Source organism: Coregonus clupeaformis, chromosome 12 (genome assembly GCF_020615455.1).
Source record: "Coregonus clupeaformis isolate EN_2021a chromosome 12, ASM2061545v1, whole genome shotgun sequence".
In the NCBI taxonomy this organism is placed as follows: domain Eukaryota; kingdom Metazoa; phylum Chordata; class Actinopteri; order Salmoniformes; family Salmonidae; genus Coregonus; species Coregonus clupeaformis.
In genome coordinates this window covers 18898148-18923769 of record NC_059203.1, presented here as the reverse complement: position 1 = coordinate 18923769, position 25622 = coordinate 18898148, and the positions used below count along the sequence as shown (strand labels likewise).

The window sequence follows — 25622 nt, the reverse complement described above, 5'->3', positions numbered from 1 at the left end:
ATTAGTTGACATTTTTTTGGGTTACTCCATGATTCCATGTGTGTTATTTCATAGTTTTGATATATGCACTATTATTATACAATGTAGAAAATAGTGCAAATAAAGACAAACCCTTGAATGAGTAGGTGTCCAAACTATTGACTGGTACTGTATATATATATATATATAAAAAATTATACTCAGATTGCAAATTTTAATATTTCTTCATTCCTTTATTTAAATGTTTGAGATGTGTGTTTTGTTTTGTATTGTTAGTTATTACTGCACTGGAACTAAAGATTGAAACATAGGCATTTTGTTGCACCTGCGATAACATCTGCAAAATATCTGTAGTCAGCAGTCTGATGGCTTGTAAATAGAAACAGTCTCCAAGCCTGTTGGTATCAGATTTCATACTCCTATACGGTCTGCCCGACAGTAAGGGAGAGAAGAGCTCGTGGCTGGGGTGTGTGGGGTCCATGATAATGCTGCGTGCCTTCCTCAGGCAGTCGATGTCCTGGATGGGATGGAGCACGGTCCCAGTGATGTACTGCGCCATCTTCACCACACGCTGGAGTGCCTTGCAGTTGTGGACGGAGTAATTCTCATACCAGGCCATGATGCATCTGGTCAGGACGCTCTCGATGGTGCAGCTGTAGTATTTGGAGATGACCCGGAGCGGCATGCCGAATTTCATCAGCCACCTTAGGAAGTATAGAGGCTGTTGTCATGTTGGTCCATGACAAGTCTGCAGTGATGTGGACGCCAAGGAACTTAAAACTCGTGACTCTCTCTACTGCAGTCCCGTTGATGTGGATCGGGGTATGTTCCCTCTGCTTTCTGAAGTCAACAATCAAGTCCTTTCTTTTGCTGACGTTGAGGGAGAGGTTGTTCTCATGACACTACAATGCCAGTACACATAGCTGCTCCCTATAGGCTGACTCGTCATTGTTGGTTATCAGGCCTACAACCGTGGTGTCGACAACAATCTTGATGGAGTTGGTGTTGTGCAAAGCCACGCAGTCATGGGTAAACAGGGACTACAGCAGAGGACTGAGGACACACCCCTGGGGGTCACCGGTGTTGAGTCAGTGTCTCATTAAAGCAGGTGGGGACTACAGCCTGGGACAGGTACAGGTTGAAGATGTCCGAGAAGATGCCCGCCAGCTGGTTAGCACACACTCAGAGGATGCGGCCAGGGATTCCAACTGGGCTGGCAGCTCTGTGAGTAATTTAGCATTGAGAGTTTTTCTTCACGTCTGACTCAGAGAGTGAAAGCACCTGATTGTCTGGAAGAGCAAAAGTCTTCCTGGATGACTTGGTATTGTCGCATCGAAGCGAGCATAGAATGTGTTCAGCTCTTCTGATCAGGAGGTCTTGGTGGATATCGCACAGCTGGATTGGCCTTTGCAGTCTGTGATAGTCTGCAGTCCTTGCCACAAGCGATGCAAGTCTGTTGTCAAACATCAATTCAAGTTTGAGTCTGTATTGTCTTCTTGCATCCCTAATGGATTTGTGGAGCTCTTGAATGCTGCAGAACGGCCTCTCAGCATGGTACGGATTTCTACGTTCATCCAGGGTTTTTGGTTGGGGTATGTCCAAATTATTATTGTGTGGACATCATCACATTTCCTAATGAAGCCTGTGACTGACAATGTATATTCCTTAATGTTGATGGATGGGTATTATCCAAACAATCTTGCAGCATTGAGCCTGCCTCTGTCCAGTGCCTCACTATTTGCTGTGCTGGTGGCTCCCTCGAGTTGCTGCTTGTAGGCAGGAAGTATGAACAGAGAGACGTGATCGTATTGGCCGAAGTGGGGTGGCTTTGTACTTGTCATGGATGTTTGCTCCTACATGGTCAATCCCGGTGGATCCTCTTATTGGGCAGGATACACGTCAGTGATATTTTGGGAACATTTGTATTGAGGCTCCTAGCGCTGTCAGAGAGAGAAAGGAGATAGGAATCCCATTGGGCAATGAATGGAGAAAGGTCTAACACCCCACCAAGCAGACTGTAGACCAGGGTTCTTCAATTCCGGTCCTGGAGGGCCGAAACACTTCTGTTTTTTATTTCTACCTGGTGGTTAATTGCACTCACCTGCTGTCCCAGGTCTGAATTAGCCCCTGATTAGAAGGAGAGGATGAAAAACAGAGGTGTTTCGGCCCTCCAGGACCGGAATTGAAGAACCCTGCTGTAGACTAATCACATTCACCTTGTCATGCTGCGTCACATGGTTGCTAAACGTAATCCCTTCTCAAAGTCGAGAAACCTGCCTATTTTCCACGAAAGTACGTAATGTAACAATTCTAAATCTGTACGATACTATCAAACATGCAATGTACTTCTTGTGCACAAAATATATGCTAATGTTGGGGTTTTTGAACTAGCGCCCAATTGACTCCCATTCACTGTCCAGAGGGTCGTAAGTACGTACTGTTAGAGGTCCGCGATCGTTTGATCTATCGGGCTCACGTCACCCTCCTCCGAAATTAGTCATAAAATCCACCGATAGGTGGGACCACGGTCGCTGTGGAACGGGTAGGGGTAGTAATCTCTGGCACTGTCCGACACATTTCTGCAACGCTCCAATATTGGATGCCAGCTGCTGAAAAACCCCAGGGGACACAAGTACACAGTGTCCTTTGCCCCTGCCTGTGGAGCACTGCTTTGCTGCAGTTTCATAAAACATTGTGGTGAGGGACATAGATAGCTAATGTAATCAACCCAACGCTCACGTGGCACTACCGGGTAGTGATTACCCTCGCCTTAACATTAGAACTGCGGAAAAGCAGGACACTGTCGGTGTCCTAGCTAGCAACCTCAAGATTAGAGAGCGCGGCATGTAATAAGTAACATGTAGTGGGCGTGGCATGTAGCAAACGCAGTCTGCAGATAGTCCATACTCTGTAGAAGTGGCAACTGAAGTGTGATCAGCTATTCTCACCATGAACATTGTGTGGTCAGCTTCCAGCGCCTGCTCGAGCAGAGTGACCCAAGTGGGTGCTACACGGTGTTAGTGGCTATCTAGCTAACCATCTACAAAGCCGGAAGACAGAACTTGAGGGGAAAGCATAGTGTTGCCGAGTCTGCAGCTCAGAACTGACTGGCTCCCGTTTAGACCAGAAACGCATCATCCGCTCTTGATAATGACCTGCTTCAACTCCAGAGAAATTACCATCCTGACAATTAAAATGACATGTCAATGTTTGTATTGACTGCTATATGCATAGTACAACTTGATTAATATATATTATTAAAGCTGTAATAACTTTTTGGGGCGACTCGACCAAATTCACAGAAATATGTTGTAGATCTGTCCCTCATTCAAAGCAGTACATCTGTTTTGCACCATTTCTAGGGTTTTGAACACTGGCGTCAAAGAGCTGAAAATACTGGTATTTGTTATGAAAATGTATTTCACAGCGGTTTAGAGGGTACAACACAATACTTGTTGTGTAAAACTGAAATTAGGCAAACCAGAATTACAGCAACCAGGAAATGGCGGCGTGCTCTGCATAGTGCAGCTTTGTCTGTTATACCATCATTAATATGTCCTGTGGGACTGTCGTTGTGGTGCTGTGCTCATCCCCAACAAAAGCTTCATTATACACCGCACGCTAACATTTGTTTCACGATCTCATCAAGTCTACACACTGTATTAAAACTTCTTAGCCGTCAGTGTCCACATTCTTACCAGAATATTTGGTGCCGTGTGGCAATGACTGTCAATTTAATATGATAAAGACCATTAGGCCTACTAAGGTCATAAGTCAATGGTGCTACCTGGCGATGATTTTAGAGGCAGGTATAATTGATTTGACCGTCCAGATCAGTTCATACTTGATTGAGATCCAGACAAAATGCGTGCTTCACTACAGCCGGAGGTGGTCAGGAAGAGCTGATCACAATGAGTATTTTACTAGTCTACAACTGTGGGCAGAGAATATGGACATCAAGACAAAGAACACATGTTAGCGCCAGGTGTAAATGGGTCTTCAGTGAACAGTGTAAGAGAGAATACAGGACACATGTTCAGTAATATTGGTGTGACAGTAGACATTTAGTAATATAGAACTAAAGACACCAAGTCTTGGATTCATGCTGCTTAGTTTAATTCAGACCAACCACCACAGTTCAGAATTGTTTAAGAAACGATTTAGCACAAAAGGCACAGGTTTACAATGATTTGAAGTTCATTTTGGGGGTTGGAGGAAAATAAACTGATCCACTCGATGAAGAAATCCCAGAAGCCTTTAGGTTCCTCAGGGAAGATATCCTGCAAGACAAACAGTCAGCACCAGCATTCAAGTTCCCAGTCATGTGTGCGAGCATGTATATAACTCACATTTAGTCACAGGTGTAAGCCACCTCCAGGTACTTATAGGTTCCGACACAGGGGTCTCCAAACACGGAGTTGGATGCCTGGACGACACACTGGCTCTTCCCATCACACCTGTGTGTTTAAAATACAAGTAGAGGTTACAATTACAGCCAATGAGTGTACAGGTAAATACACACCGTTGGTTACCGTACCTTTCTGCCATCTTACTGGTGGTGGATTGGCTGAGGCAGTTGGTGTTGGTGAGTTGGTTATCGGGGCGCCCAATGGAACACACGTTGCGTTGACGACGACCATAGTTGGCACTCTGGATATGGATCTTACCTCGATCTGAGGGAGACGAGGAGGAGGAAGAGATAGATGAAGAAAAGGCAGAAGGCCAAGGCTGGGTGTTTGTGTGGGCTAGAGACTAATATACACAACACCACATGAGAGCGGAGAGGATACCGTACTGTAGTGTTGACCTGCTTACCACATTGTAGTTGAGAATCAGAGCCTTCACATATGATGCTGCTTACTGCAAGGACAAAACAGGAGTTACACCACACAGGCCTGACAAATAAAGGCATACTATGGCTTGGTGAAGTGTTAGTGATGGGCACTAATAGGGAACGTTGATTAATTAATGTTTAGGCATAAACAGAGTTGTAGAAAGTTAAATGCATTATCTTCAACCGTTACACTGTGGTTTAAGCTCCTTATGAGACGTCGTCATCTCAAACTGCTCAGAATGTGAAAGTAAGCTGGTTTAGCTAGTCGTACCGCTAGACCAAAGCTATATATTTCTATACAATTTGTGCCTGTGCCGTCTGAATAGCTATAAACGAGATTTGAGCTAGCTAACGTTGGCTGAAACAGATATTCACTGTTGCACCAGATGAAATGCGCGCAAGCATCAACTAAGCCACAATGTAAAGGAGACCTGTGTGGTACGACTACCCATCCTTCTTACCAAGTGCTAGCTGGCTAATTGAGTTAAAGAATAAAGTGACTTATAAATAGCAGCTTAAGTGACGGGGAGTAGATGCTTGCTGGTTCCAGACTTGGTGCCTCGGTACCACTTGCCATGCAGTAGCAGACAGTAGGACTTGGGTGGCTGGAGTCATTGAAAATGTAGGGCCTTCTGACAACGCATGGTATAGAGGTCCTGATGTCAGGGAGCGCGGTCTCAGTGATGTACTGGGCCGTACGCACTACCCTCTGTAGCGCCTTGCGGTCGGATGACAAGCAGTTGCCATACCTAGTGGTGATACAGCCAGTCAAAATGCTCACAATGGTGCAGCTGAAGAACTGAGGATCGGAGGGCCAATACCAAATATTTTTAGCCTCCTGGGCAGGTTGGAGAAGAGGCATTGTCGTGCCCTTTATACTACTGCTGGTGCATGGACCATGATGGATTCTTAGTGATGCGGACATTGAAGCTCACAAAATGCTCCACTACAGCACAGTCGATGAAAATGGGGGCGTGGTCGGCCCTCTGTTTCCTGTAGTCCACAATTATCTTCTTCGTCGACGTTAAGTGAGAGGTTGTCATTCTGGCGCCACACTGCTAGGTCTCTGATCTCCCAATAAGCTATGCTAACGAAAGTTGTTGCCGGCTACTTTGTTCCATAACCACCGTTTGTGGGCTAGCTAGGGTTAGTTAGGAATTGAGGGTGGTGTAAAAGTGGAGAATAGAAAAGGGCATGTATTAAAACACATGGTGGCCATAAAACAAAGTTCACAAGCTGGTCCCATTGGTGACCCAACCCATTCTATGGCTTTGCTAGCCATCAGCAGAGTGCGCTCTTACACCGAAGTATTAAACAATATCCCAACATGCCTCAGTCATACAGATATTCAATTTAACGATATTGGTGCCCACCACCAAGTATTATTAGCCCAGACTGACTTGCTACTTGCTGTTGGACACAGGAGTATTTGGTGTCCAGGTACTTATAGGTTCCGACACAGGGGTCTCCAAAAACAGAATTGGATGCCGGGACGACACACTGGCTGTTCCCGTCACACCTGTGTGTCAAAGACAGGGAGTGGTTATAGCTGCAGCCAATGGGTGTCTACAGGTAAATACACACCACAGGTTCCAGTACCTTGCTGCCATCTTACTGGTGGTGGATTGGCTGAGGCAGTTGGTGTTGGCGAGTTGGTTAGCGGGGCGCCCAATGGAACACACGTTGCGTTGACGACGACCATAGTTGGCACGCTCGATATGGATCTTACCTCTAGCTGAGGAAGAGACGGACAACGAAAAGATGGATAAGGAACGAAGGAGAGCCAAGGGTTGGCATCGTCGGTGTAGGTAATCTACAGTATAAAACAGGTGATAGCTGAGAATATACACTGTTCAGTAGTGTTGACTAGCTTACCACATTGTAGTAAAGCATCAGAGCCTTCACATGTGATGCTGCGTGCTGCCAGGACAAATAAACAGGAGTTACACACCACTCACATTAGCTTGGTGTAGTAGCATCATCATCATTATTATTATTACACACAGTACCTCCATCCGTTAGTGCACAGGAAGCTGCAACCAGCACTGAAACAACATCACACAGCCAGTTCAGCAACAATCCACATCATATGCATTTGGACCGTGAAGCTAGAAATGAGCATTTGTCTCCATCCTCAAGCATTTGAGATATTCTAGTGTATTAAAGTAGTCAAGTTTAGCATTTGGTCTCATATTCCATGCATGCAATGTGACTAAACTTGTTAGACGCATTTGTAGTTGGTCATAGATACTTTTTTGCCTAAAAGGAACTGAATGGTTAAGGTTGTCATTTTGAAGATTACAATACTTCTCAACACGTCTACATACATGCAGATGCTACCTTGAATTAATAGTGATGTGTGAGGAAGTTAAAGGAACAAAGATTATACCCCATAAAAATACTAACCTCCCCAGTTCTTGATAATGTGAGGGGTTGACATGTGCCCTTGTAGCCTGTCTCACTCATGCTTTCTTAATCATGGCATTAATTTAAAAGTGTTCAGAAAGATAACTCCAGCCACTATTGTGCAAAACATACACCAAAACACACTGCAAATGCAGCCAAAATACCTTGTAGAGTCACATGTTTGATGTAGTCATTGTGTGCTAGGAATATAGGACCAAATACTGATCTTTGGACTACTGCAATATAGTATGGGAAAGTGTCCTGACACTTTTGACAAATTCACGATAGGGCTCTAGATACAGTGCTTGTTTCTAGACGGTTAAACAGATATGTATTAAAATACCCTCCAAAAAAAGAGTTCTACCATCATCTCATGAAACATTCAAGCCCTGTCAAATGTCTATTCCCATACTATCAGTCTCCCTCTACATTTCCTGATGTACTATCAAATTATGGAAATACTGAACTTTAACTTAACACATCATACTGTAGACATCAAATCATATGACATGTACATCAAAAACTCTGAAATACAAATTCAAACATTTAGTGATATGTATTCTAACCTGCATCATATACAGAAGTTGTATACTCACAGGTGACCACCGTCAGTCTGAACATGATGCCAGGTACAAGCGTGGTAGTAGCAGATATGATGAAACTGATGGTGACCTGAGCTAATACACCTGTTATTTATGTTATGTGTCATGTCTTAATTAACCCAGCTGTATCTATTTGTCTCCAGGTGCACCTCATTGCAATCAGGGGCTGGGCTTTGCTGGTCTGTACCAGGCTTTTGTGTCAGTCTCATAGAGTTATATAGAGGACTCTAGATGGCTAAAATCCATTTTGGCATGAACATTGCCATTGAGGGCTTCCACCAATTTAAAGTAGTTATCTGGGTGGGGCTTCCTGGTTAAGGAAGAATCACATGGGCCACGTTCAGTTGCAAAACCTTCTCGAGCGTTGCCGATATACATTTCATGAATAGAGCCAACGTATTTCCTTATTATTACTATTATTATGTCGGAGAGACATGTTTGTTCACCATTGCACAGTTCTATCTGAACCTTCCAAAACGTTGCGTCCTGCTGAACGCGCCCCATTATTCCATCCGGGTCATCAGGAGGGATCAGCCAATGAATTATACTCGTGAGCAAACATTGCATGACTGTAGGTGGCAGAAAATCTCCAACTTTGATTTTATACCTATGTGGCAGTGTGCACCTTTTAGTTTGTTTGCCAACTCATAGAAATAGTAGAAGAAGAAAATGGACTACTTTTAAATGCATATTGACTCAATATTGTCTCAAATTTGATTTGATTTGCTTTGAATGGAGCTGCCCGTGCGCTCAGAGACTCCATAATGGGACACATATTAGATGATATACTGTATCTATCATTCTCTATGGTCAGATCCCCATGAGGTATACTTCTGGTGGCTGGGTGTCCTCTTCCTCACCTCACCACCATCTGGAGAGCCCTGTGGTTACAATTTCCATACACTGTAAACCCTAATAAGTTCACATAACTCAAAAATTATTTTGTAACAGATTACACAAAAATATTTTAGTGATGTTTTTAAATGTTTTAAGTTTACATAAAATAAAAATTACATTTACAGTTGCCTTAAATTATCTCAATGTTATCTTATAAATATTGATATTCCTCAATTTATAATTAGGGAGTAATTCACTCAAAATTTTCAATATTTTTCAACTCATATAATGTGGGAAATACACTCAAAATTTTCAATATTTTTCAACTCATATAATGTGGGAAATACACTCAAAGCTTTCAATATTCTTCAACTCATAAATGTGGGAAATACACTCAAAATATTAAATATTCTTCAACTCATATAATGTGTGAAATACACTCAAAATGTTCAATATTCTTCAACTCATAATGTGGGACATGCAATCAAAATTAATTCTAAACTGAAATACTGATGTCGGTCCATTACACAATTATAATCAGCGAATAATGTTAGAAAACATGAATGTGACACCACAGTGACAATTTAACTTTTTTTTTATTCAACACAATGTGCTTTTAAAAAGGCACGAATCAAAAGGAGCTCAGTCAAAACAAAGTGCTTGTCATAAATTAAAACAAAAAGGAAAAGGAAATGACTCCATAAAAACAAAATGTGTTTTAAAGTACATTAAGTGTTAATAGTTCCATATTCTGATAGTGGTCATTGCTACAGAGGGTAGATTCAGTATTTTGGGTCTCCATATCACATTATTCAGTAAACATTATGATAAAAACTCACAAAGGCTTCATGATAAAATTCAATAAGATTCTAATTATAATCCATCCTCAAAAGCAATGACAACTATTAGAATGTGGAGCCATTTAAAACGTTTTGGCACTTACTGTACCTTGAAGGCTGCAACTCACTTTTTAAATAAAACATTCAAATAAAAGTACTGGTTTCTACTGTGCCGTACTTCAACTGGCAACATCAAGGTAAGCATTAGGTCACACAACATTAAACATGTATAGTGCATGAATTCAACAGTCGTTTCCAACAAGTACAGTACAAAAACTTGGGCTTGGCAATACGTCAATGTTGTGATATTTATCTATTAACAATCAATGTATTAAATCTGAGGTAGAAGAGGCAAACAGTGTAACATATTAATCTTCAGTGTAATAATATGAAACGTTTGGGTGTCAAGAGCAATCTTCCATCTATGTTGTAAGCGCAGAGAGGTGTTTTGTCATTTAGCTCTGATGGGGTGTGAACAGCCAGATTGTTTGGGAAAAGTTCGTAAGATCTCAGGTGTTCAATGTAGTGTGATGTGTGCTCTTGGCAAAGAAAGACAACACTACTGTTAACCAGGAGAACCTGTTCAATTCTACAGTAATTAGGCAGTCCTCACCTCTTGTCCCACGGACAAAAACATTCCTACATCATAATCAGTTCCATCAATGCAGACTTTTGATGTGCTGTAAATAACATTGCTTGCTGTTATTTGTTCAATGTATGTCTTGGCAACATTTGGAAGCATTGATACCAGTACAGAAGAGACATTTGATGTCTGCTGGTGAGGTTTGAAGAATCCGGAGGCACTGAGATGGTATGCTACCATGTATTGATGCCTGTCTGCAAGTGTTTTTAACAAATTTTTAAAGTTTTGTGTGTCGTGTACAACTCTCTTGGTGGAGGTGATATGATCCTTAACTAGCTTCTCAAAGTACTTCATGATGACAGAACTGACTGCTATTGGGCAATAGTCATTTGGTATTTTATTAGGATCCCCATTAGCTGTTGCAAAAGCAGCAGCTACTCTTCCTGGGGTCCACACAAAACATGAAACATGACATATTACAGAACATTAATAGACATGAACAGCTCAATTACAGATTTACATACATTTTCTTTTAAAAGCACACAAAGCCTACATATGAATGCATACACACAAACTATCTAGGTCAAATACGGGAGAGGAGTTGTGCCGTGAGGTGTCGCTTTATCTGTTGTTTGAAACCAGGTTTGCTGTTTATTTGAGCAATATGAGAAGGAACGTAGTTCCATGCAATAATTGCTCTGTATAATACCACACTGTTTTGCAATGAAGGTCTACAGTAGCCTCAACAGCTCTCTGTAGGGTAGCACCATGGTGTAGCTGGAGTACAGCTAGCTTCTGTCCTCCTCTTGGTACATTGACTATAATACAAAACCAAGGAGGCTCATGGTTTTCACCCCCTTCCATAGACTTTCACATTAATAATGACAACTTCCGGAGGACGTCCTCCAACAAATCAGAGCTCTTGCAGCATGAACTGACATGTTGTCCACCCAGTCAAATGATCAGAGAATTAATCTAGTACTGAAAGCATAAGCTACAGCTAGCTAGTACTGCAGTGCGTAAAATGTGGTGAGTAGTTGACTCAAAGATAAAGACAGTAGTTGAACAGTTCTGAACAAATTAATTTATTCCAAAATGAAAGAGAAGCAAGATAGAAATTCTCAGTTTTTTTCACTTTCAGTTTCACTTACTTAGCTAGCAAATGCAGCTACTGAAACACCCTGCTCAAACAGAGACATGCTATGTTAGCTAGCTGGCTATAATAATAATAATATGCCATTTAGCATACGCTTTTATCCAAAGCGACTTACAGTCATGCGTGCATACATTTTTGTGTATGGGTGGTCCCGGGGATCGAACCCACTACCTTGGCGTTACAAGCGCCGTGCTCTACCAGCTGAGCTACATGAGGACCATTTGACTTTCCAACACAACACTGGAACTCTTCCAAGTCAAGGTAAGCTTTTGGTTTTACAAATGTTTTGCCACCGGGGCCCGCCAGTGTAACTGCTTACTAACTGTACACTGTAACATTACTGTATGATTGTAGCAGGTTTACTAATGCATTGGTTCTATTAGCTATGCTGACTATGACGTGACTTTAGCTAATATGGTGACAACGATGTAGGCTGTGTGTAGTGGATTGGCTTGGAAGGGTTTTTTCGCCTGATGTGTTGTGCATTGAAGTCCACAAGCAAATGGAAGAGGTGAGAGGAGAGTGCATAGATGCGAAAATGAATAAACGTGGCTGCTATGAAAGTGAACTGTGTTTACGAGTGATCAGGGGTGTATTCATTCCGCCGATTCTGTTGAAAAACATTTCTTAAACAGAAGCAAACGGAACAAAATGGGGATGAACATACCTGAATTTGTCCAATAGAAACTCTTGTTTGCAACTGTTGGACTAATGATTACACACTATTTCAGCTAGATGCAGGCAAGAGTGTGCAAGGCGGTATTGTCTGTCACCTCACATTTGTCTCTCGACCTTTGTGCCTCAATTTGTCGGGGCATGGTCAAAAGTGTTCCACAGGGATTCTGGCCCATTTTGACTCCAACGCTTCCCACATGTATCAAGAGATGTGGTGGACCATTCTGGATACACACAGGAAACTTTTGAGCATGTATATATATATATATACACACACAAACGTCATGACTCTCCACGAGAATACAAATAGGCCAGGTAAGGTTCGAAGTGAATAACTTCAGTCAGATCCCCTCTCACCCGCAGTGGGGGGAAGGAAGGACTAGTGGTGATTAACAGCTCACACCCTGTTGTAAATCAAAGGAGAACATTCAGGCTGCTCCCTCAGGATTAACTAAAGAAATGTTCTTTATTTCAACAGACTTTTTCCCGCTGACACTTTAACGCTTTCAAAAGCGAATGTTGGAATAATATTCCTACTGTAAAATGTGGGGAATGGTCAGAGGCGAACTGTTTCTTACTCAAAGCGGGCGGCGGTTCGTGTGCCAAGTATGTAATTACTGTAGTTGAGAAGTTTCTGAATGTATCCATGTTAAGTTTCTCTGTTGCTCTCTTTCTTCCTCTTCCTCTTTTCTTTAACAAGCCATGTTGTTGTCATTCCACTAGGGACCTGTTTTCTCCAGTCAATAACCGCTGTTTATCCTGTTTTCCCATTTAATTTACTAGTAAATAAATAATGAAACCAATTTGTGTAGTACTAAATCATAAGCAAGTCTTGGTTACGACGTTCAGAATGATGATATGATACGAGGTTATGATTAATAATTTGACTGTTTATAGATGTGATAGGTAAAGACCTTTTAGAGTTTCATTCAGGAGATGGTGACTCTTTAAATAACTGCTCTCGTTGTGCCCCAAATCCTAATGAGTTAATTGTTTCATGATTAATTGAAATCGGTTAACAATTAGACATATTTAGTTAATTAGAGATAACAATCTTCATATTTGTGTTAAAGTCACGTCACGACCAGTGGCGGCTCCTGAAAAAATTCTCAGGAGGGGCAATTTTTCTGATGATTTAGGTGACCTACACACATTTTAAAAAAGATATGTCCAGCAACAACATGAAGACAGGGGCAGCATATAAGTCAATACCAGAAGCATTTATTGACTGATCTGGGGAGATGGATTCCAGTTTCTGTGACAGATTATAAATAATCTCTGATGCCTTTGTTATATTAGCTTTTGGTTGAATGTACTGTCGTAGTAAATATATAATGTTATAGCTTGGTCTGACTAAAATCTTGTGCATGACCCATTTTGTGTTGGGCGTTTGTTTTCAATCAATGCTGTTCCTATCCTATAACAATGGACAAATGAGTCCTATCTTGTCAGCCTTGTCAGCAGGTGGCCAAGGACAACACCCACGCCATAGGTCTCTCAGTTCTTCCAACTCACGAGTTCTTGCTCTGAGGACACACACACACACACACATCATCACTGATAACACACACACACATCATCACTGTTAAACACACACACACACACACACACAAAAATCCCCTCTCTTTAGGCTGAACATTTGAAGACAGAGAACCCGACTCAGAGCCAATGCAACAGTGGAGGGGACCTCGCCCAACTCATCAGGACCAATCAGAAGATCCGAACTACTAGATTCAACCTACATCATTTATTGTATAAAATGTCTGCACACAATGTTTTCGGGGCTCTCTTCAGATAGCTCCCTAAGAGTTTGACGAACGAGTCCGTGCACGCGATTCCAGATATCTTTACCTCTGAATAAACTGCCTTTATTATACCATATCCACCCTGTCCAAAGTCTCTACTTGGTCTCAGTTCTCCAGTAAACTTGTGATTATCAACAGTACACAACGGTAACAAACAATTGGGGGAACTCACGGGGCAGATAGTAAGGTCGCAGTGACACAGAAAGCAGTTCAATGTCGGGGGTACAGAGTCGCTCTCTTACCAGGATCGATTTTCCCTGTGACTGTCAGATCGCGGTCCGCTCTGACCAGGGTGAAGCCGGCCGGCTCCACTTCTCTGTCCGGGACTCTGTCATCCAGCCAAGTCTCCCAGCTGTATTGGATTCCGCTGCCAGCAGCGTTTCATTATTTAGTCCGTTCGTAGCGGGTATGTACACGATCAACAAGATCAGTCCAAAACCCACCACTGGAAATCCATGGTTGGCAGAATGTTTGTAAACTAAGTGTACAAATTAAAAACATAAAATAACGCCACTAAGTGTACAAATTAAAAACATAAGATAACGCCACACTGCAGGTCGCAACAGAGACGCTGCTAGCCGCTATTTTCTTAGTTACGTTCATGGTTACGTCACGTATGACGAAAGCGCGTAAGTGCAAGCCCTCAGAAACACATAGAGATTGTATTGAAAGCTTTGAAATTTGAAAAAAATAGATTTTACATGAGAGTCTATGACAGACTTCTGGGCGATTTTCAACCTGACTGAAATCGCCCAAAAACGGGCGGGGCCATTTGAAGCAAGACTTTAGCCTGATTTGACATTTAGTGGCAGTCAGATCAGATTAGAACACTGATAACTACTGTTGCCGTGATATAATTGATTAGAAAAAAAATCCCTTCCTTTTCCCGTTTGGCAGTGCGTCGCCCATATCGCCCTATTGAACACACCGCCCCTGGTCACGACACACAGTACCAGTCGAACGTTTGGACACACGTACTCATTCATGGGTCTTTCTTAATTTTTTGCTATGTTCTACATTTTTACACACATGGAATCATGTATTAACCAAAAAAAGTGTTAAACAGATCAAAATATATTAGAGATTTCAGATTCTTCAAAGTAGCCACCCTTTGCCTTGATGACAGCTTTGCACAGTGTTGGTATTCTCTCAACCAGCTTCATGAGGTAGTCACCTAGAATGCATTTCAATTTACAGGTGTTCTTTGTTAAAGGTTAATTTGTGGAATTTCTTTCCTTCTTAATGCATTTTAGCCAATCAGTTGTGTTGTGACAAGGTAGAGGTGTTATACAGAAGATAGCCCTATTTGATAAAAGACCTAGTCCATATTATGGCAAGAACAGCTCAAATAAGCAAAGAGAAACGGCAGGCCATCATTACTTTAAGACATGAAGGTCAGTCAATCCAGAAAATTTCAAGAACTTTGAAAGTTTCTTCAAGTACAGTCGCAAAAACCATCAAGCGCTATGATGAAACTGGCTCTCATAAGGACCGCCACAGGAATGGAAGACCAAGGAGTTACCTCTGCTGCAGAGGATCAGTTCATTAGAGTTACCAGCCTCAGAAATTGCATCCCAAATAAATGCTTCACAGAGTTCAAGTAACAAACACATCAACATCAACTGTTCAGAGGAGACAGCGTGAATCAGGCCTTCATGGTCGAAATGCTGCAAAGAAACCACTACTATAGGACACCATTAAGAAGAAGAGACTTGTATGGGTTAAGAAACACAAGCAATGGACATTATTCCAGTGGAAATGTGTCCTTTGGTCTAATGAGTCCAAACTTGAGATTTTTGGTTCCAAAGTTGTGAGACGCAGAGTAGGACAATGGATGATCTCAGCACGTGTGGTTTCCACCATGAAGCATGGAGGAGGAGGAGGTGTGATGGTTTGGGGGTGCTTTGCTGGTGACACTGTCTGTGATATATTTAGAATTCAAGGCACACTTAACCAGCATGGCTACCACAGCATTCTGCAGCGATACGCCATCCCATCTGGTTTGCGATTAGCGGGACTATCATTTCTTTTCAACAGGACAATGACCCAACACAACTCCAGGCTGTGTACGGGCATCAGATGAGCTGGCTTCCACAATCATCCGACCTCAACCCAATTGAGATGGTTTGGGATGAGTTGGACCGCAGAGTGAAGGAAAAGCAGCCAACAAGTGCTCAGCATATGTGGGAACTCCTTCAAGACTGTTGGAAAAGCATTCCTCCTGAAGCTGGTTGAGAGAATGCCAATAGTGTGAAAAGCTGTCACCAAGGTAAAAAGGGTGGCTATTTTGAAGAAACTAAAATCTATAATATATTTTTATTAGTTGACATTTTTTTGGGTTACTCCATGATTCCATGTGTGTTATTTCATAGTTTTGATGTATGCACTATTATTATACAATGTAGAAAATAGTACAAATGAAGACAAACCCTTGAATGAGTAGGTGTATATATATATTGTGACGTCACGAGAGGCTACACAGCTTTCAGCGGGATTGCTCAAGTAGTGCAAGGAGACCAGGTTCAATCAAAACAAGGATTTTATTAAAGGTCTTGGGAAACTAACGAAAGTATAACACCATTCTGTTCTCTGGTGGCTCTTTAAGGGTTAACAGTTCAGGGATGTCTCTTCCACATCCAAAATCATAACTCTCCCTCGCTCAAATAACTTTTCCCCAGTCTTACTGTATTCCACGTTGCAGCTAGTGGCCAACCCAGCAAAACGTCCTTCCAAATGTCCCACACGTATTTCCACAGGTGCATATATCCAAAGGTGAGTATTTCCCAAAGGTAAGTATCTCCAAATCCTTATATTCCTCATGGAAGTGGACGTGCAGCACTCTTGTCCTCCAGAGAGCCCCGCCTGGAGACCGTGTCTCTTCCCTTCAACAAACCTTCAGCTCATCAGCTCCTGATTGGTTTCAGCTGCGTGGGAAGATTGGCCATAGAGGGTTGGAGTTCCCGACCATACCAGCAGATGGAGCCATAGCTGTCTGGGTTTGCAGCCATCTCAGGGGGATGTAACGTCCCTCCAGGACACAGCCTCTCGTGACATCACAATATATATATATATATAATTATTTTTTTTATACTCAGATTGCACATTTTAATATTTCTTCATTCCTTTATTTAAATGTTTGAGATGTGTGTATTGTTTTGTATTGTTAGTTATTACTGCACTTGAACTAAAGATTGAAACAGGCATTTTGTTGCACCTGCGATAACATCTGCAAAATATCTGTAGTCAGCAGTCTGATGGCTTGTAAATAGAAACAGTCTCCAAGCCTGTTGGTATTAGATTTCATACTCCTATACGGTCTGCCCGACAGTAAGGGAGAGAAGAGCTCTTGGCTTTGGTGTGTGGGGTCCATGATAATGCTGCGTGCCTTCCTCAGTCAGTCGATGTCCTGGATGGGATGGAGCACGGTCCCAGTGATGTACTGCGCCATCTTCACCACACGCTGGAGTGCCTTGCAGTTGTGGACGGAGTAATTCTCATACCAGGCCATGATGCATCTGGTCAGGACGCTCTCGATGGTGCAGCTGTAGTATTTGGAGATTACCCGGAGCGGCATGCCGAATTTCATCAGCCACCTTAGGAAGTATAGACGCTGTTGTCATGTTGGTCCATGACAAGTCTGCAGTGATGTGGACTCCAAGGAACTTAAAACTCGTGACTCTCTCTACTGCAGTCCCGTTGATGTGGATCGGGGTATGTTCCCTCTGCTTTCTGAAGTCAACAATCAAGTCCTTTCTTTTGCTGACGTTGAGGGAGAGGTTGTTCTCATGACACTACAATGCCAGTACACATAGCTGCTCCCTATAGGCTGACTCGTCATATTTGGATATCAGGCCTACAACCGTGGTGTCGTCAGCAATCTTGATGGAGTTGGCGTTGTGCAAAGCCACGCAGTCATGGGTAAACAGGGACTACAGCAGAGGACTGAGGACACACCCCTGGGGGTCACCGGTGTTGAGTCAGTGTCTCATTAAAGCAGGTGGGGACTACAGCTTGGTACAGGTTGAAGATGCCCAAGAAGATGCCCGCCAGCTGGTCAGCACACACTCGGAGGATGCGGCCAGGGATGCTATCTGGGCCGGCGGCTTTGTGAGTATTCAGCTTTGAGAGTTTTTCTTCACGTCTGACTCAGAGTGAAAGCACCTGGTTGTCCGGAGGAGCAAGAGTCTTCCTGGATGACTTGGTATTGTCTGCCTCGAAGCGAGCATAGAATGTGTTCAGCTCTTCTGATGAGGAGGTGTTGGTGGATATCGCACAGCTGGATTGGCCTTTGCAGTCTGTGATAGTCTGCAGTCCTTGCCACAAGCGATGCAAATCTGTTGTCAAACATCAATTCAAGTTTGAGTCTGTATTGTCTTCTTGCATCCCTAATGGATTTGAGGAGCTCGTACCTGTTTGCCTTGTATGCGTTGAACACCACCAAGACATCGGGGTTCGTTCTGCGGATATTGAATGCTGCAGAATGGGCTCTCATCATTGTACGGATTTCTACGTTCATCAAGGGTTTTTGGTTGGGGTATATCCAAATTATTATTGTGTGTACATCAACACATTTCCTAATGAAGCATGTGACTGACGATGTATATTCCTTAATGTTGATGGGATGGGTATTCTCCAAACAATCCTGCAGCATTGAGCCTGCCTCTGTCCAGTGCCTCACTATTCGCTGTGCTGTTGGCTCCCTCTTTTAGGCGGGAAATAGGAACAGAGAGATGTGATCTGATTGATCGAAGTGGGATGGCTTTGTACTTGTCATGGATGTTTGCTCATACATGGTCAAGCACGCTGGATCCTCTTGATGGGCAGGATACATGTTGGTGATATTTTGGGAACATTTGTAATGAGGCTCCTAGCGCTGTCAGAGATAGAGAAAGGAGGAGATAGGAATCCCAATGAATGGAGAAAGGTGTAACACCCCACACAGCAGACTGTAGACTAATCACATTCACCTTGTCATGCTGCGTCACACGGTTGCTAAACTAATCATCACGTAATCCCTTCTCAAAGTCGAGAAACCTGCCTATTTTCCTCGAGAGTACGTAATGTAACAATTCTAAATCTGTACGATATAATCAAACATCTCGGATTACATTTGCAATGTACTTCTTGTTCACAAAATAGGCTAATGTGTCACGAATTCCGCCGAGACTGCTCCTCCTCCTTGTTCGGGCAGACTTCGGCATTCGTCGTCCCCGGAGTACTATCTGCTACCGTTTGATGTTATCTATGTTTATTTATTTGTATTTTATATGCCATTTAGCAGACGCTTTTATCCAAAGCGACTTACAGTCATGCGTGCATACATTTTTGTGTATGGGTGGTCCCGGGGATCGAACCCACTACCTTGGCGTTACAAGCGCCGTGCTCTACCAGTTGAGCTACAGAGGACCACATGTTTGTTTGGTCTTGTCTGATTAGTGCACCTGTTCCATATCTCGTATTGATTATGTCACCTATAAGTTTCCTTTGGTTTTGTTTGTAGTTGTGTGTTGTTGTACGCCTGTCCGTTGGTGTAGGTTATTTGTTTTCTTGTTGTTAGTGCTTTTCGCACTTTACGCACTGTTTTGCGTATTCGCTCGCCTCCTTTTTGTTGAGGCCCGTTGGATTTCTATTTTGCTCCTGTGACTATTGAAGTCGGATCAACTAAGCTTCTGTGTCCTGCGCCTGACTCCAACACCGCATCCACATCAGCCCCTGACAGAACAACACACCATACAATGGAGTCAGCAGGAGCAGCGGCGGCGACCGAGTCGCCGGAGGATCGGGTCAGCTGCCAGGACGCCATGATCCAGCAACTCGGCTCCGCCATGCAGGAGGTAATGAACACCCTGCGCCGATGGGAAAGGGGAGGCGTGCCCACACCTCCTCCTACATTACCACCACCATCGGCCAGCCCCACCAGACCAGCTCCGGAATCCAGTGGGATTCGGCTCTCGCTCCAGAGGGAGTATGATGGCACCGCAGCCGGGTGTCAGGGGTTCCTCCTTCAGGTGGTACTCTACCTGGCCACCATACACCCGGCGCCCTCGGGATACGAGAGCGTTTCCGCCCTCATCTCCTGTCTCTCCGGCAAGGCGTTGGAGTGGGCCAACACCGAATGGAGGGGAATAGACGCCGCCACCATCAGCTACGCGGAGTTCTCCCGCCGCTTCAGGGCAGTTGTCGATCACCCTCCTGAGGGTAAAGCGGCGGGGGAGCGTCTGTTCCACCTCCGACAGGGGAAGAGGAGCGCACAAAAGTTCGCCCTGGATTTCCGGACTCTAGCGGCGGATGCGGGGTGGAATGAGAGGGCCCTCATCGATCACTATCAGTGTAGCCTGCGTGAGGACGTTCGTCGAGAGCTGGCCTGCAGGGACACCAATCTGTCCTTCGACCAGCTAGTGGACATGTCTATCTGTCTGGATACCCTGCTGGCCACCCGCGGACGTCCCGAGATGGGGCCGTCCATTCCATCCCCCAGCACCTCCGAGCCGAGCCCAATGGAGCTCGGGGGTGCTGGCTCTAGAGAGATTAGGAGAGAGAACCCGAGGGGGGCCGTCCACTGCACCAGCTGTGGCCATAGAGGACACACTGCGGCTAGGTGCTGGGGAGGGTCTCCAAGGAATCGAGGCAACAGGTCGCGCACTGGGGAGTCATATCAGGTGAGTAGGCGCCCCACTCACCCAGAGCTCTGTGTTGTTCACTTGTGTATACCTGTGGTATTTCCTCAGGTTGCATCTCATTCCCAGCATAAGGCGCTAGTCGATTCAGGCGCAGCTGGGAATTTTATTGATCTGAAATTTTGTTCTAAGTTAGGGAATTCCCCTCCTGCCCGTTGATGCACCCTTTCCTGCCCATGCCCTATATAGCTGGGTTGATTAGGGAGGTCACAGCGCCACTAAAGATGAAGACATTTACATTTACATTTTAGTCATTTAGCAGACGCTCTTATCCAGAGCGACTTAGAGGAGCAATTAGGGTTAAGTGCCTTGCTCAAGGGCACATTTACGTCATTTAGCAGACACTCTTATCCAGAGCGACTCACCAATTGGTGCGTTCACCCTATAGCCAGTGGGATGACCACTTTACAATTTTGGGGGGGTATAAGGATTACTTTATCCTATCCCAGGTATTCCTTAAAGAGGTGGGGTTTCAAATGTCTCCGGAAGGTGGTGAGTGACTTCGCTGTGGGGTGGGGGGGGGGGTAGAAGGATTACTTTATCCTATCCCAGGTATTCCTTAAAGAGGTGGGGTTTCAAATGTCTCCGGAAGGTGGTGAGCGACTCCGCTGTGTGTGTGGGGGGGGGGGGTAGAAGGATTGCTTTATCCTATCCCAGGTATTCCTTAAAGAGGTGGGGTTTCAAATGTCTCCGGAAGGTGGTGAGTGACTCCGCTGTCCTGGCGTCGTGAGGGAGCTTGTTCCACCATTGGGGTGCCAGAGCAGCGAACAGTTTTGACTGGGCTGAGCGGGAACTATGCTTCCGCAGAGGAAGGGGAGCCAGCAGGCCAGAGGTGGATGAACGCAATGTCCTCGTTTGGGTGTAGGGACTGATCAGAGCCCGAAGGTACAGAGGTGCCGTTCCCCTCGCTTCTCCAAAGGCAAGCACCATGGTCTTGTAACGGATGCGAGCTTCAACTGGAAGCCAGTGGAGTGTGCGGAGGAGGGGGTTGACGTGAGAGAACTTGGGAAGGTTGAACACCAGACGGGCTGCGGCATTCTGGATGAGTTGTAGGGGTTTAATGGCACATGCAGGGAGGCCAGCCAACAGCGAGTTGCAGTAATCCAGACGGGGAGATGACAAGTGCCTGGATTAGGACCTGTGCCGCTTCCTGTGTAAGGCAGGGTCGTACTCTCCGAATGTTGTAGAGCATGAACCTGCAGGAGCGGGTCACCGCCTTGATGTTAGCGGAGAACGACAGGGTGTTGTCCAGGGTCACGCCAAGGCTCTTCGCACTCTGGGAGGAGGACACAACGGAGTTGTCCACCGTGATGGCGAGATCATGGAACGGGCAGTCCTTCCCCGGGAGGAAGAGCAGCTCCGTCTTGCCAGGGTTCAGCTTGAGGTGGTGATCCGTCATCCATACTGATATGTCTGCCAGACATGCAGAGATGCGATTCGCCACCTGGTTATCAGAAGGGGGAAAGGAGAAGATTAGTTGTGTATCGTCAGCGTAGCAATGATAGGAGAGGCCGTGTGAGGATATGACAGAGCCAAGTCTGCTAAATGACTAAAATGTAAATGTAAGTGACTTGGTGTATAGGGAGAAAAGGAGAGGGCCTAGAACTGAGCCCTGGGGGACACCAGTGGTGAGAGCACGTGGTGCGGAGACAGCTTCTCGCCACGCCACTTGGTAGGAGCGACCGGTCAGGTAGGACGCAATCCAGGAGTGAGCCGCGCCGGAGATGCCCAGCTCGGAGAGGGTGGAGAGGAGGATCTGATGGTTCACAGTATCAAAGGCAGCAGACAGGTCTAGAAGGACAAGAGCAGAGGAGAGAGAGTTAGCTTTAGCAGTGCGGAGAGTCTCCGTGACACAGAGAAGAGCAGTCTCAGTTGAATGACCAGTCCTGAAACCTGATTGGTTTGGATCAAGAAGGTCATTCTGAATGAGATAGCAAGAGAGTTGGCTAAAGACAGCACGCTCAATAGTTTTGGAAAGAAAAGAAAGAAGGGATACTGGTCTGTAGTTGTTGACATCAGTGGGGTCGAGTGTTGGTTTTTTGAGAAGGGGAGCAACTCTCGCTCTCTTGAAGACGGAAGGGACATGGCCAGCGGTCAAGGATGAATTGATCAGCGAGGTGAGGTAGGGGAGAAGGTCACCGGAGATGGTCTGGAGAAGGGAGGAGGGGATGGGGTCAAGCGGGCAGGTTGTTGGGCGGCCTGCAGTCACAAGTCGCAGGATTTTATCTGGAGAGAGAGGGAGAAAGAAGTCAAAGCATAGGGTAGGGCAGTGTGAGCAGGACCAGCAGTGTCATTAGACTTAACAAACGAGGATCGGATGTCGTCAACCTTCTTTTCAAAGTGGTTGACGAAGTCATCCACAGAGAGGGAGGAGGGGGGGAGGAGGATTCAGCAGGGAGGAGAATGTGGCAAAGAGCTTCCTAGGGTTAGAGGCAGATGCTTGGAATTTAGAGTGGTAGAAGGTGGCCTTAGCAGCAGAAACAGATGAAGAAAATGTAGAGAGGAGGGAGTGAAAAGATGCCAGGTCGGCAGGGAGTTTAGTTTTCTTCCATTTCCGCTCCGCTGCCCGGAGCTCTGTTCTGTGAGCTCGCAATGAGTCATCAAGCCACGGAGCTGGAGGGGAGGACCGAGCCGGCCGGGAGGATAGGGGACACAGAGAGTCAAAGGATGCAGAAAGGGAGGAGAGGAGGGTTGAGGAGGCAGAATCAGGAGATTGGAGGGAGAAGGATTGAGCAGAGGGAAGAGATGATAGGATGGAAGAGGAGAGAGTAGTGGGAGAGAGAGAGCGAAGGTTGCGGCGGCGCATTACCATCTGTGTAGGGGCAGAGTGAGTAGTGTGGGAGGAGAGCGAGAGAGAAAAGGAAACAAAGTAGTGGTCGGAGACATGGAGGGGAGTTGCAGTGAGATTAGTAGAGGAGCAGCATCTAGTGAAGATGAGGTCAAGCGTGTTGCCTGCCTTGTGAGTAGGGGGGGACGGTGAAAGGGTGAGGTCAAAAGAGGAGAGGAGTGGAAAGAAGGAGGCAGAGAGAAATGAGTCAAATGTGGACATAGGGAGGTTGAAATCCCCCAAAACTGTGAGGGGTGAGCCATCCTCAGGAAAGGAACTTATCAAGGCGTCAAGCTCATTGATGAACTCTCCAAGGGAACCTGGAGGGCGATAGATGACAAGGATATTAAGCTTAAATGGGCTAGTGACTGTGACAGCATGAAATTCAAATGAGGAGATAGACAGGTGGGTTAGGGGAAAAATTGAGAATGTCCACTTGGGAGAGATGAGGATTCCTGTGCCACCACCCCTCTGACCAGATGCTCTCGGGGTATGCGAGAACACACGGTCAGACGAGGGAGAGCAGTAGGAGTAGCAGTGTTTTCAGTGGTGATCCATGTTTCCGTCAGCGCCAGGAAGTCGAGGGACTGGAGGTTGGCATAGGCTGGGATGAAGTCAGCTTTGTTGGCAGCAGAACGGCAGTTCCAGAGGCTGCCTGCGACCTGGAACTCCAGGTGTGGGGTGCGTGCAGGGACCGCCAGGTTAGAGAGGCAGCAGCCACGCGGTGTGGTGCGTTTGTGTAGCCTGTGCAGAGAGGAGAGAACAGGGATAGGCAGAGGCATAGTTGACAGGCTGTAGCAAATGGCTACAAAAATGCAGAGGAGATCGGAATGAGATGAGCTAAGCATCTGAGAGAGGAGAGAGCAGGGCCTCCCTCACCAAAACTTCTACCTCAGAAACTAAAATTGTTTCACTGAACCACCCGAACAAAAACTCTCCCAACTTCCACCTTTAGAAATCAGAATTGTTGTGAACCACAGCGGTTCAATGTTTAAAGGAATAGACTCAACCCACTTTATTCAGCTAGCTAACTATGACACCATAGCTAACTAGCATGCTAGCATCCAATAACAATAACACGCAGTTTAGCACCAACACTTGGTCACAACAAACCACCAATAGTGTGTTAACTAGCTAACTAGCATGCTAGCATCCAGTAACACACAGTTTAGCACCAACACTTGGTCACAACAAACCACCAATAGTGTGATAACACACTAAACAGATCATTCGTGTCTGTGTCAAGTTCCTTTCATGACGCAGCAATGATTAAACGTTGGCTAGCTAGGACAAGTATATTGTATTTAGCTACTACAGTACAGTTAGCTGGTCGTGTTGGGTAGCTAGCAGTGGCCACTGTGTTGACGCAGGGGGGTCATGAGGAGATTATTCAGTTGTACCTCATTGACTCTCCTACGTATCCCGTGGTGCTGGGGCTTCCTTGGTTAATCACCCATGACCCCACCATTTCGTGGCAACAGAGGGCTCTCAACGAATGTTCTGGCCAGTGTGTTGGGCGATGTTTAGGTGTTTCCGTTGGGGCGACTACGGTGGAGAGTCCGAACCAAGTTCCCGCAATGCACATTCCCCCTGAGTATGAGGATTTGGCACTCGTGTTCAGCAAGATGAGGGCGACGCGATTGCCACCTCATAGACAGGGAGATTGTGCGATAATCCTCCAGACAGGTGCGGCACTTCCGCGGAGCCATGTGTATCCTCTGTCTCAAGAGGAGACGGCGGCTATGGAAACCTACATAGCTGAGTCCCTGAGACAAGGATACATACGGCCCTCCACTTCCCCTGCGTCCTCGAGTTTCTATTTTGTGAAGAAGAAGGATGGAGGTTTGCGCCCGTGTATTGATTATCGTAGTCTCAATCAGATCACTGTGAAATACAGTTACCCTCTACCTCTGATTGCGAGTATGACTGAATCATTACGCGGAGCGCGTTTCTTCACAAAACTGGATCTCAGGAGCGCTTATAACTTGGTGCGCATTAGGGAGGGAGATGAATGGAAGACGGCATTTAGTACCCCCTCAGGTCATTATGAGTTTCTTGTCATGCCATACGGTTTAATGAATGCTCCTTCAGTCTTCCAATCATTTGTGGACGAGATCTTCCGGGACCTGCATGGGCAGGGAGTGGTAGTGTACATTGACGACATCCTAGTGTACTCTGCTACACGAGCCGAGCATGTAGCCCTGGTGCGCCGAGTGTTGGGTGGGCTGTTGGAGCATGACTTGTATGTCAAGGCAGAGAAATGTCTATTTTTCCAAGAGTCCATCTCCTTCTTGGGTCATCGGTTGTCCGCGTCAGGGGTGAAGATGGAGATTGACCGGGTGTCAGCCGCGCGTAACTGGCAAACCCCAACCACTGTTAAAGAGGTGCAGCAGTTTTGGGGT

At 45.3% G+C, this 25622-nt stretch overlaps 1 protein-coding gene across 1 annotated transcript in view; it reads right to left on the bottom strand.

The window, feature by feature from the left end:
* Positions 1-4078: 4078 nt before the first annotated feature.
* Positions 4079-25622, bottom strand: part of LOC121577911 (rhamnose-binding lectin-like) — a 36599-nt gene continuing 15055 nt past the window's right edge. The window contains exons 9-17 of the mRNA XM_041891900.2: positions 7816-7896; positions 6823-6858; positions 6689-6733; positions 6413-6548; positions 6214-6332; positions 4795-4839; positions 4517-4652; positions 4329-4436; positions 4079-4259 (exon numbers count right to left, since the gene is read on the bottom strand). Of these exons, the coding sequence (XP_041747834.2) occupies positions 4331-4436; positions 4517-4652; positions 4795-4839; positions 6214-6332; positions 6413-6548; positions 6689-6733; positions 6823-6858; positions 7816-7896 (704 nt within the window). The 3' untranslated portion in view covers positions 4079-4259; positions 4329-4330. The remainder of the gene's footprint in view (positions 4260-4328; positions 4437-4516; positions 4653-4794; positions 4840-6213; positions 6333-6412; positions 6549-6688; positions 6734-6822; positions 6859-7815; positions 7897-25622) is intronic.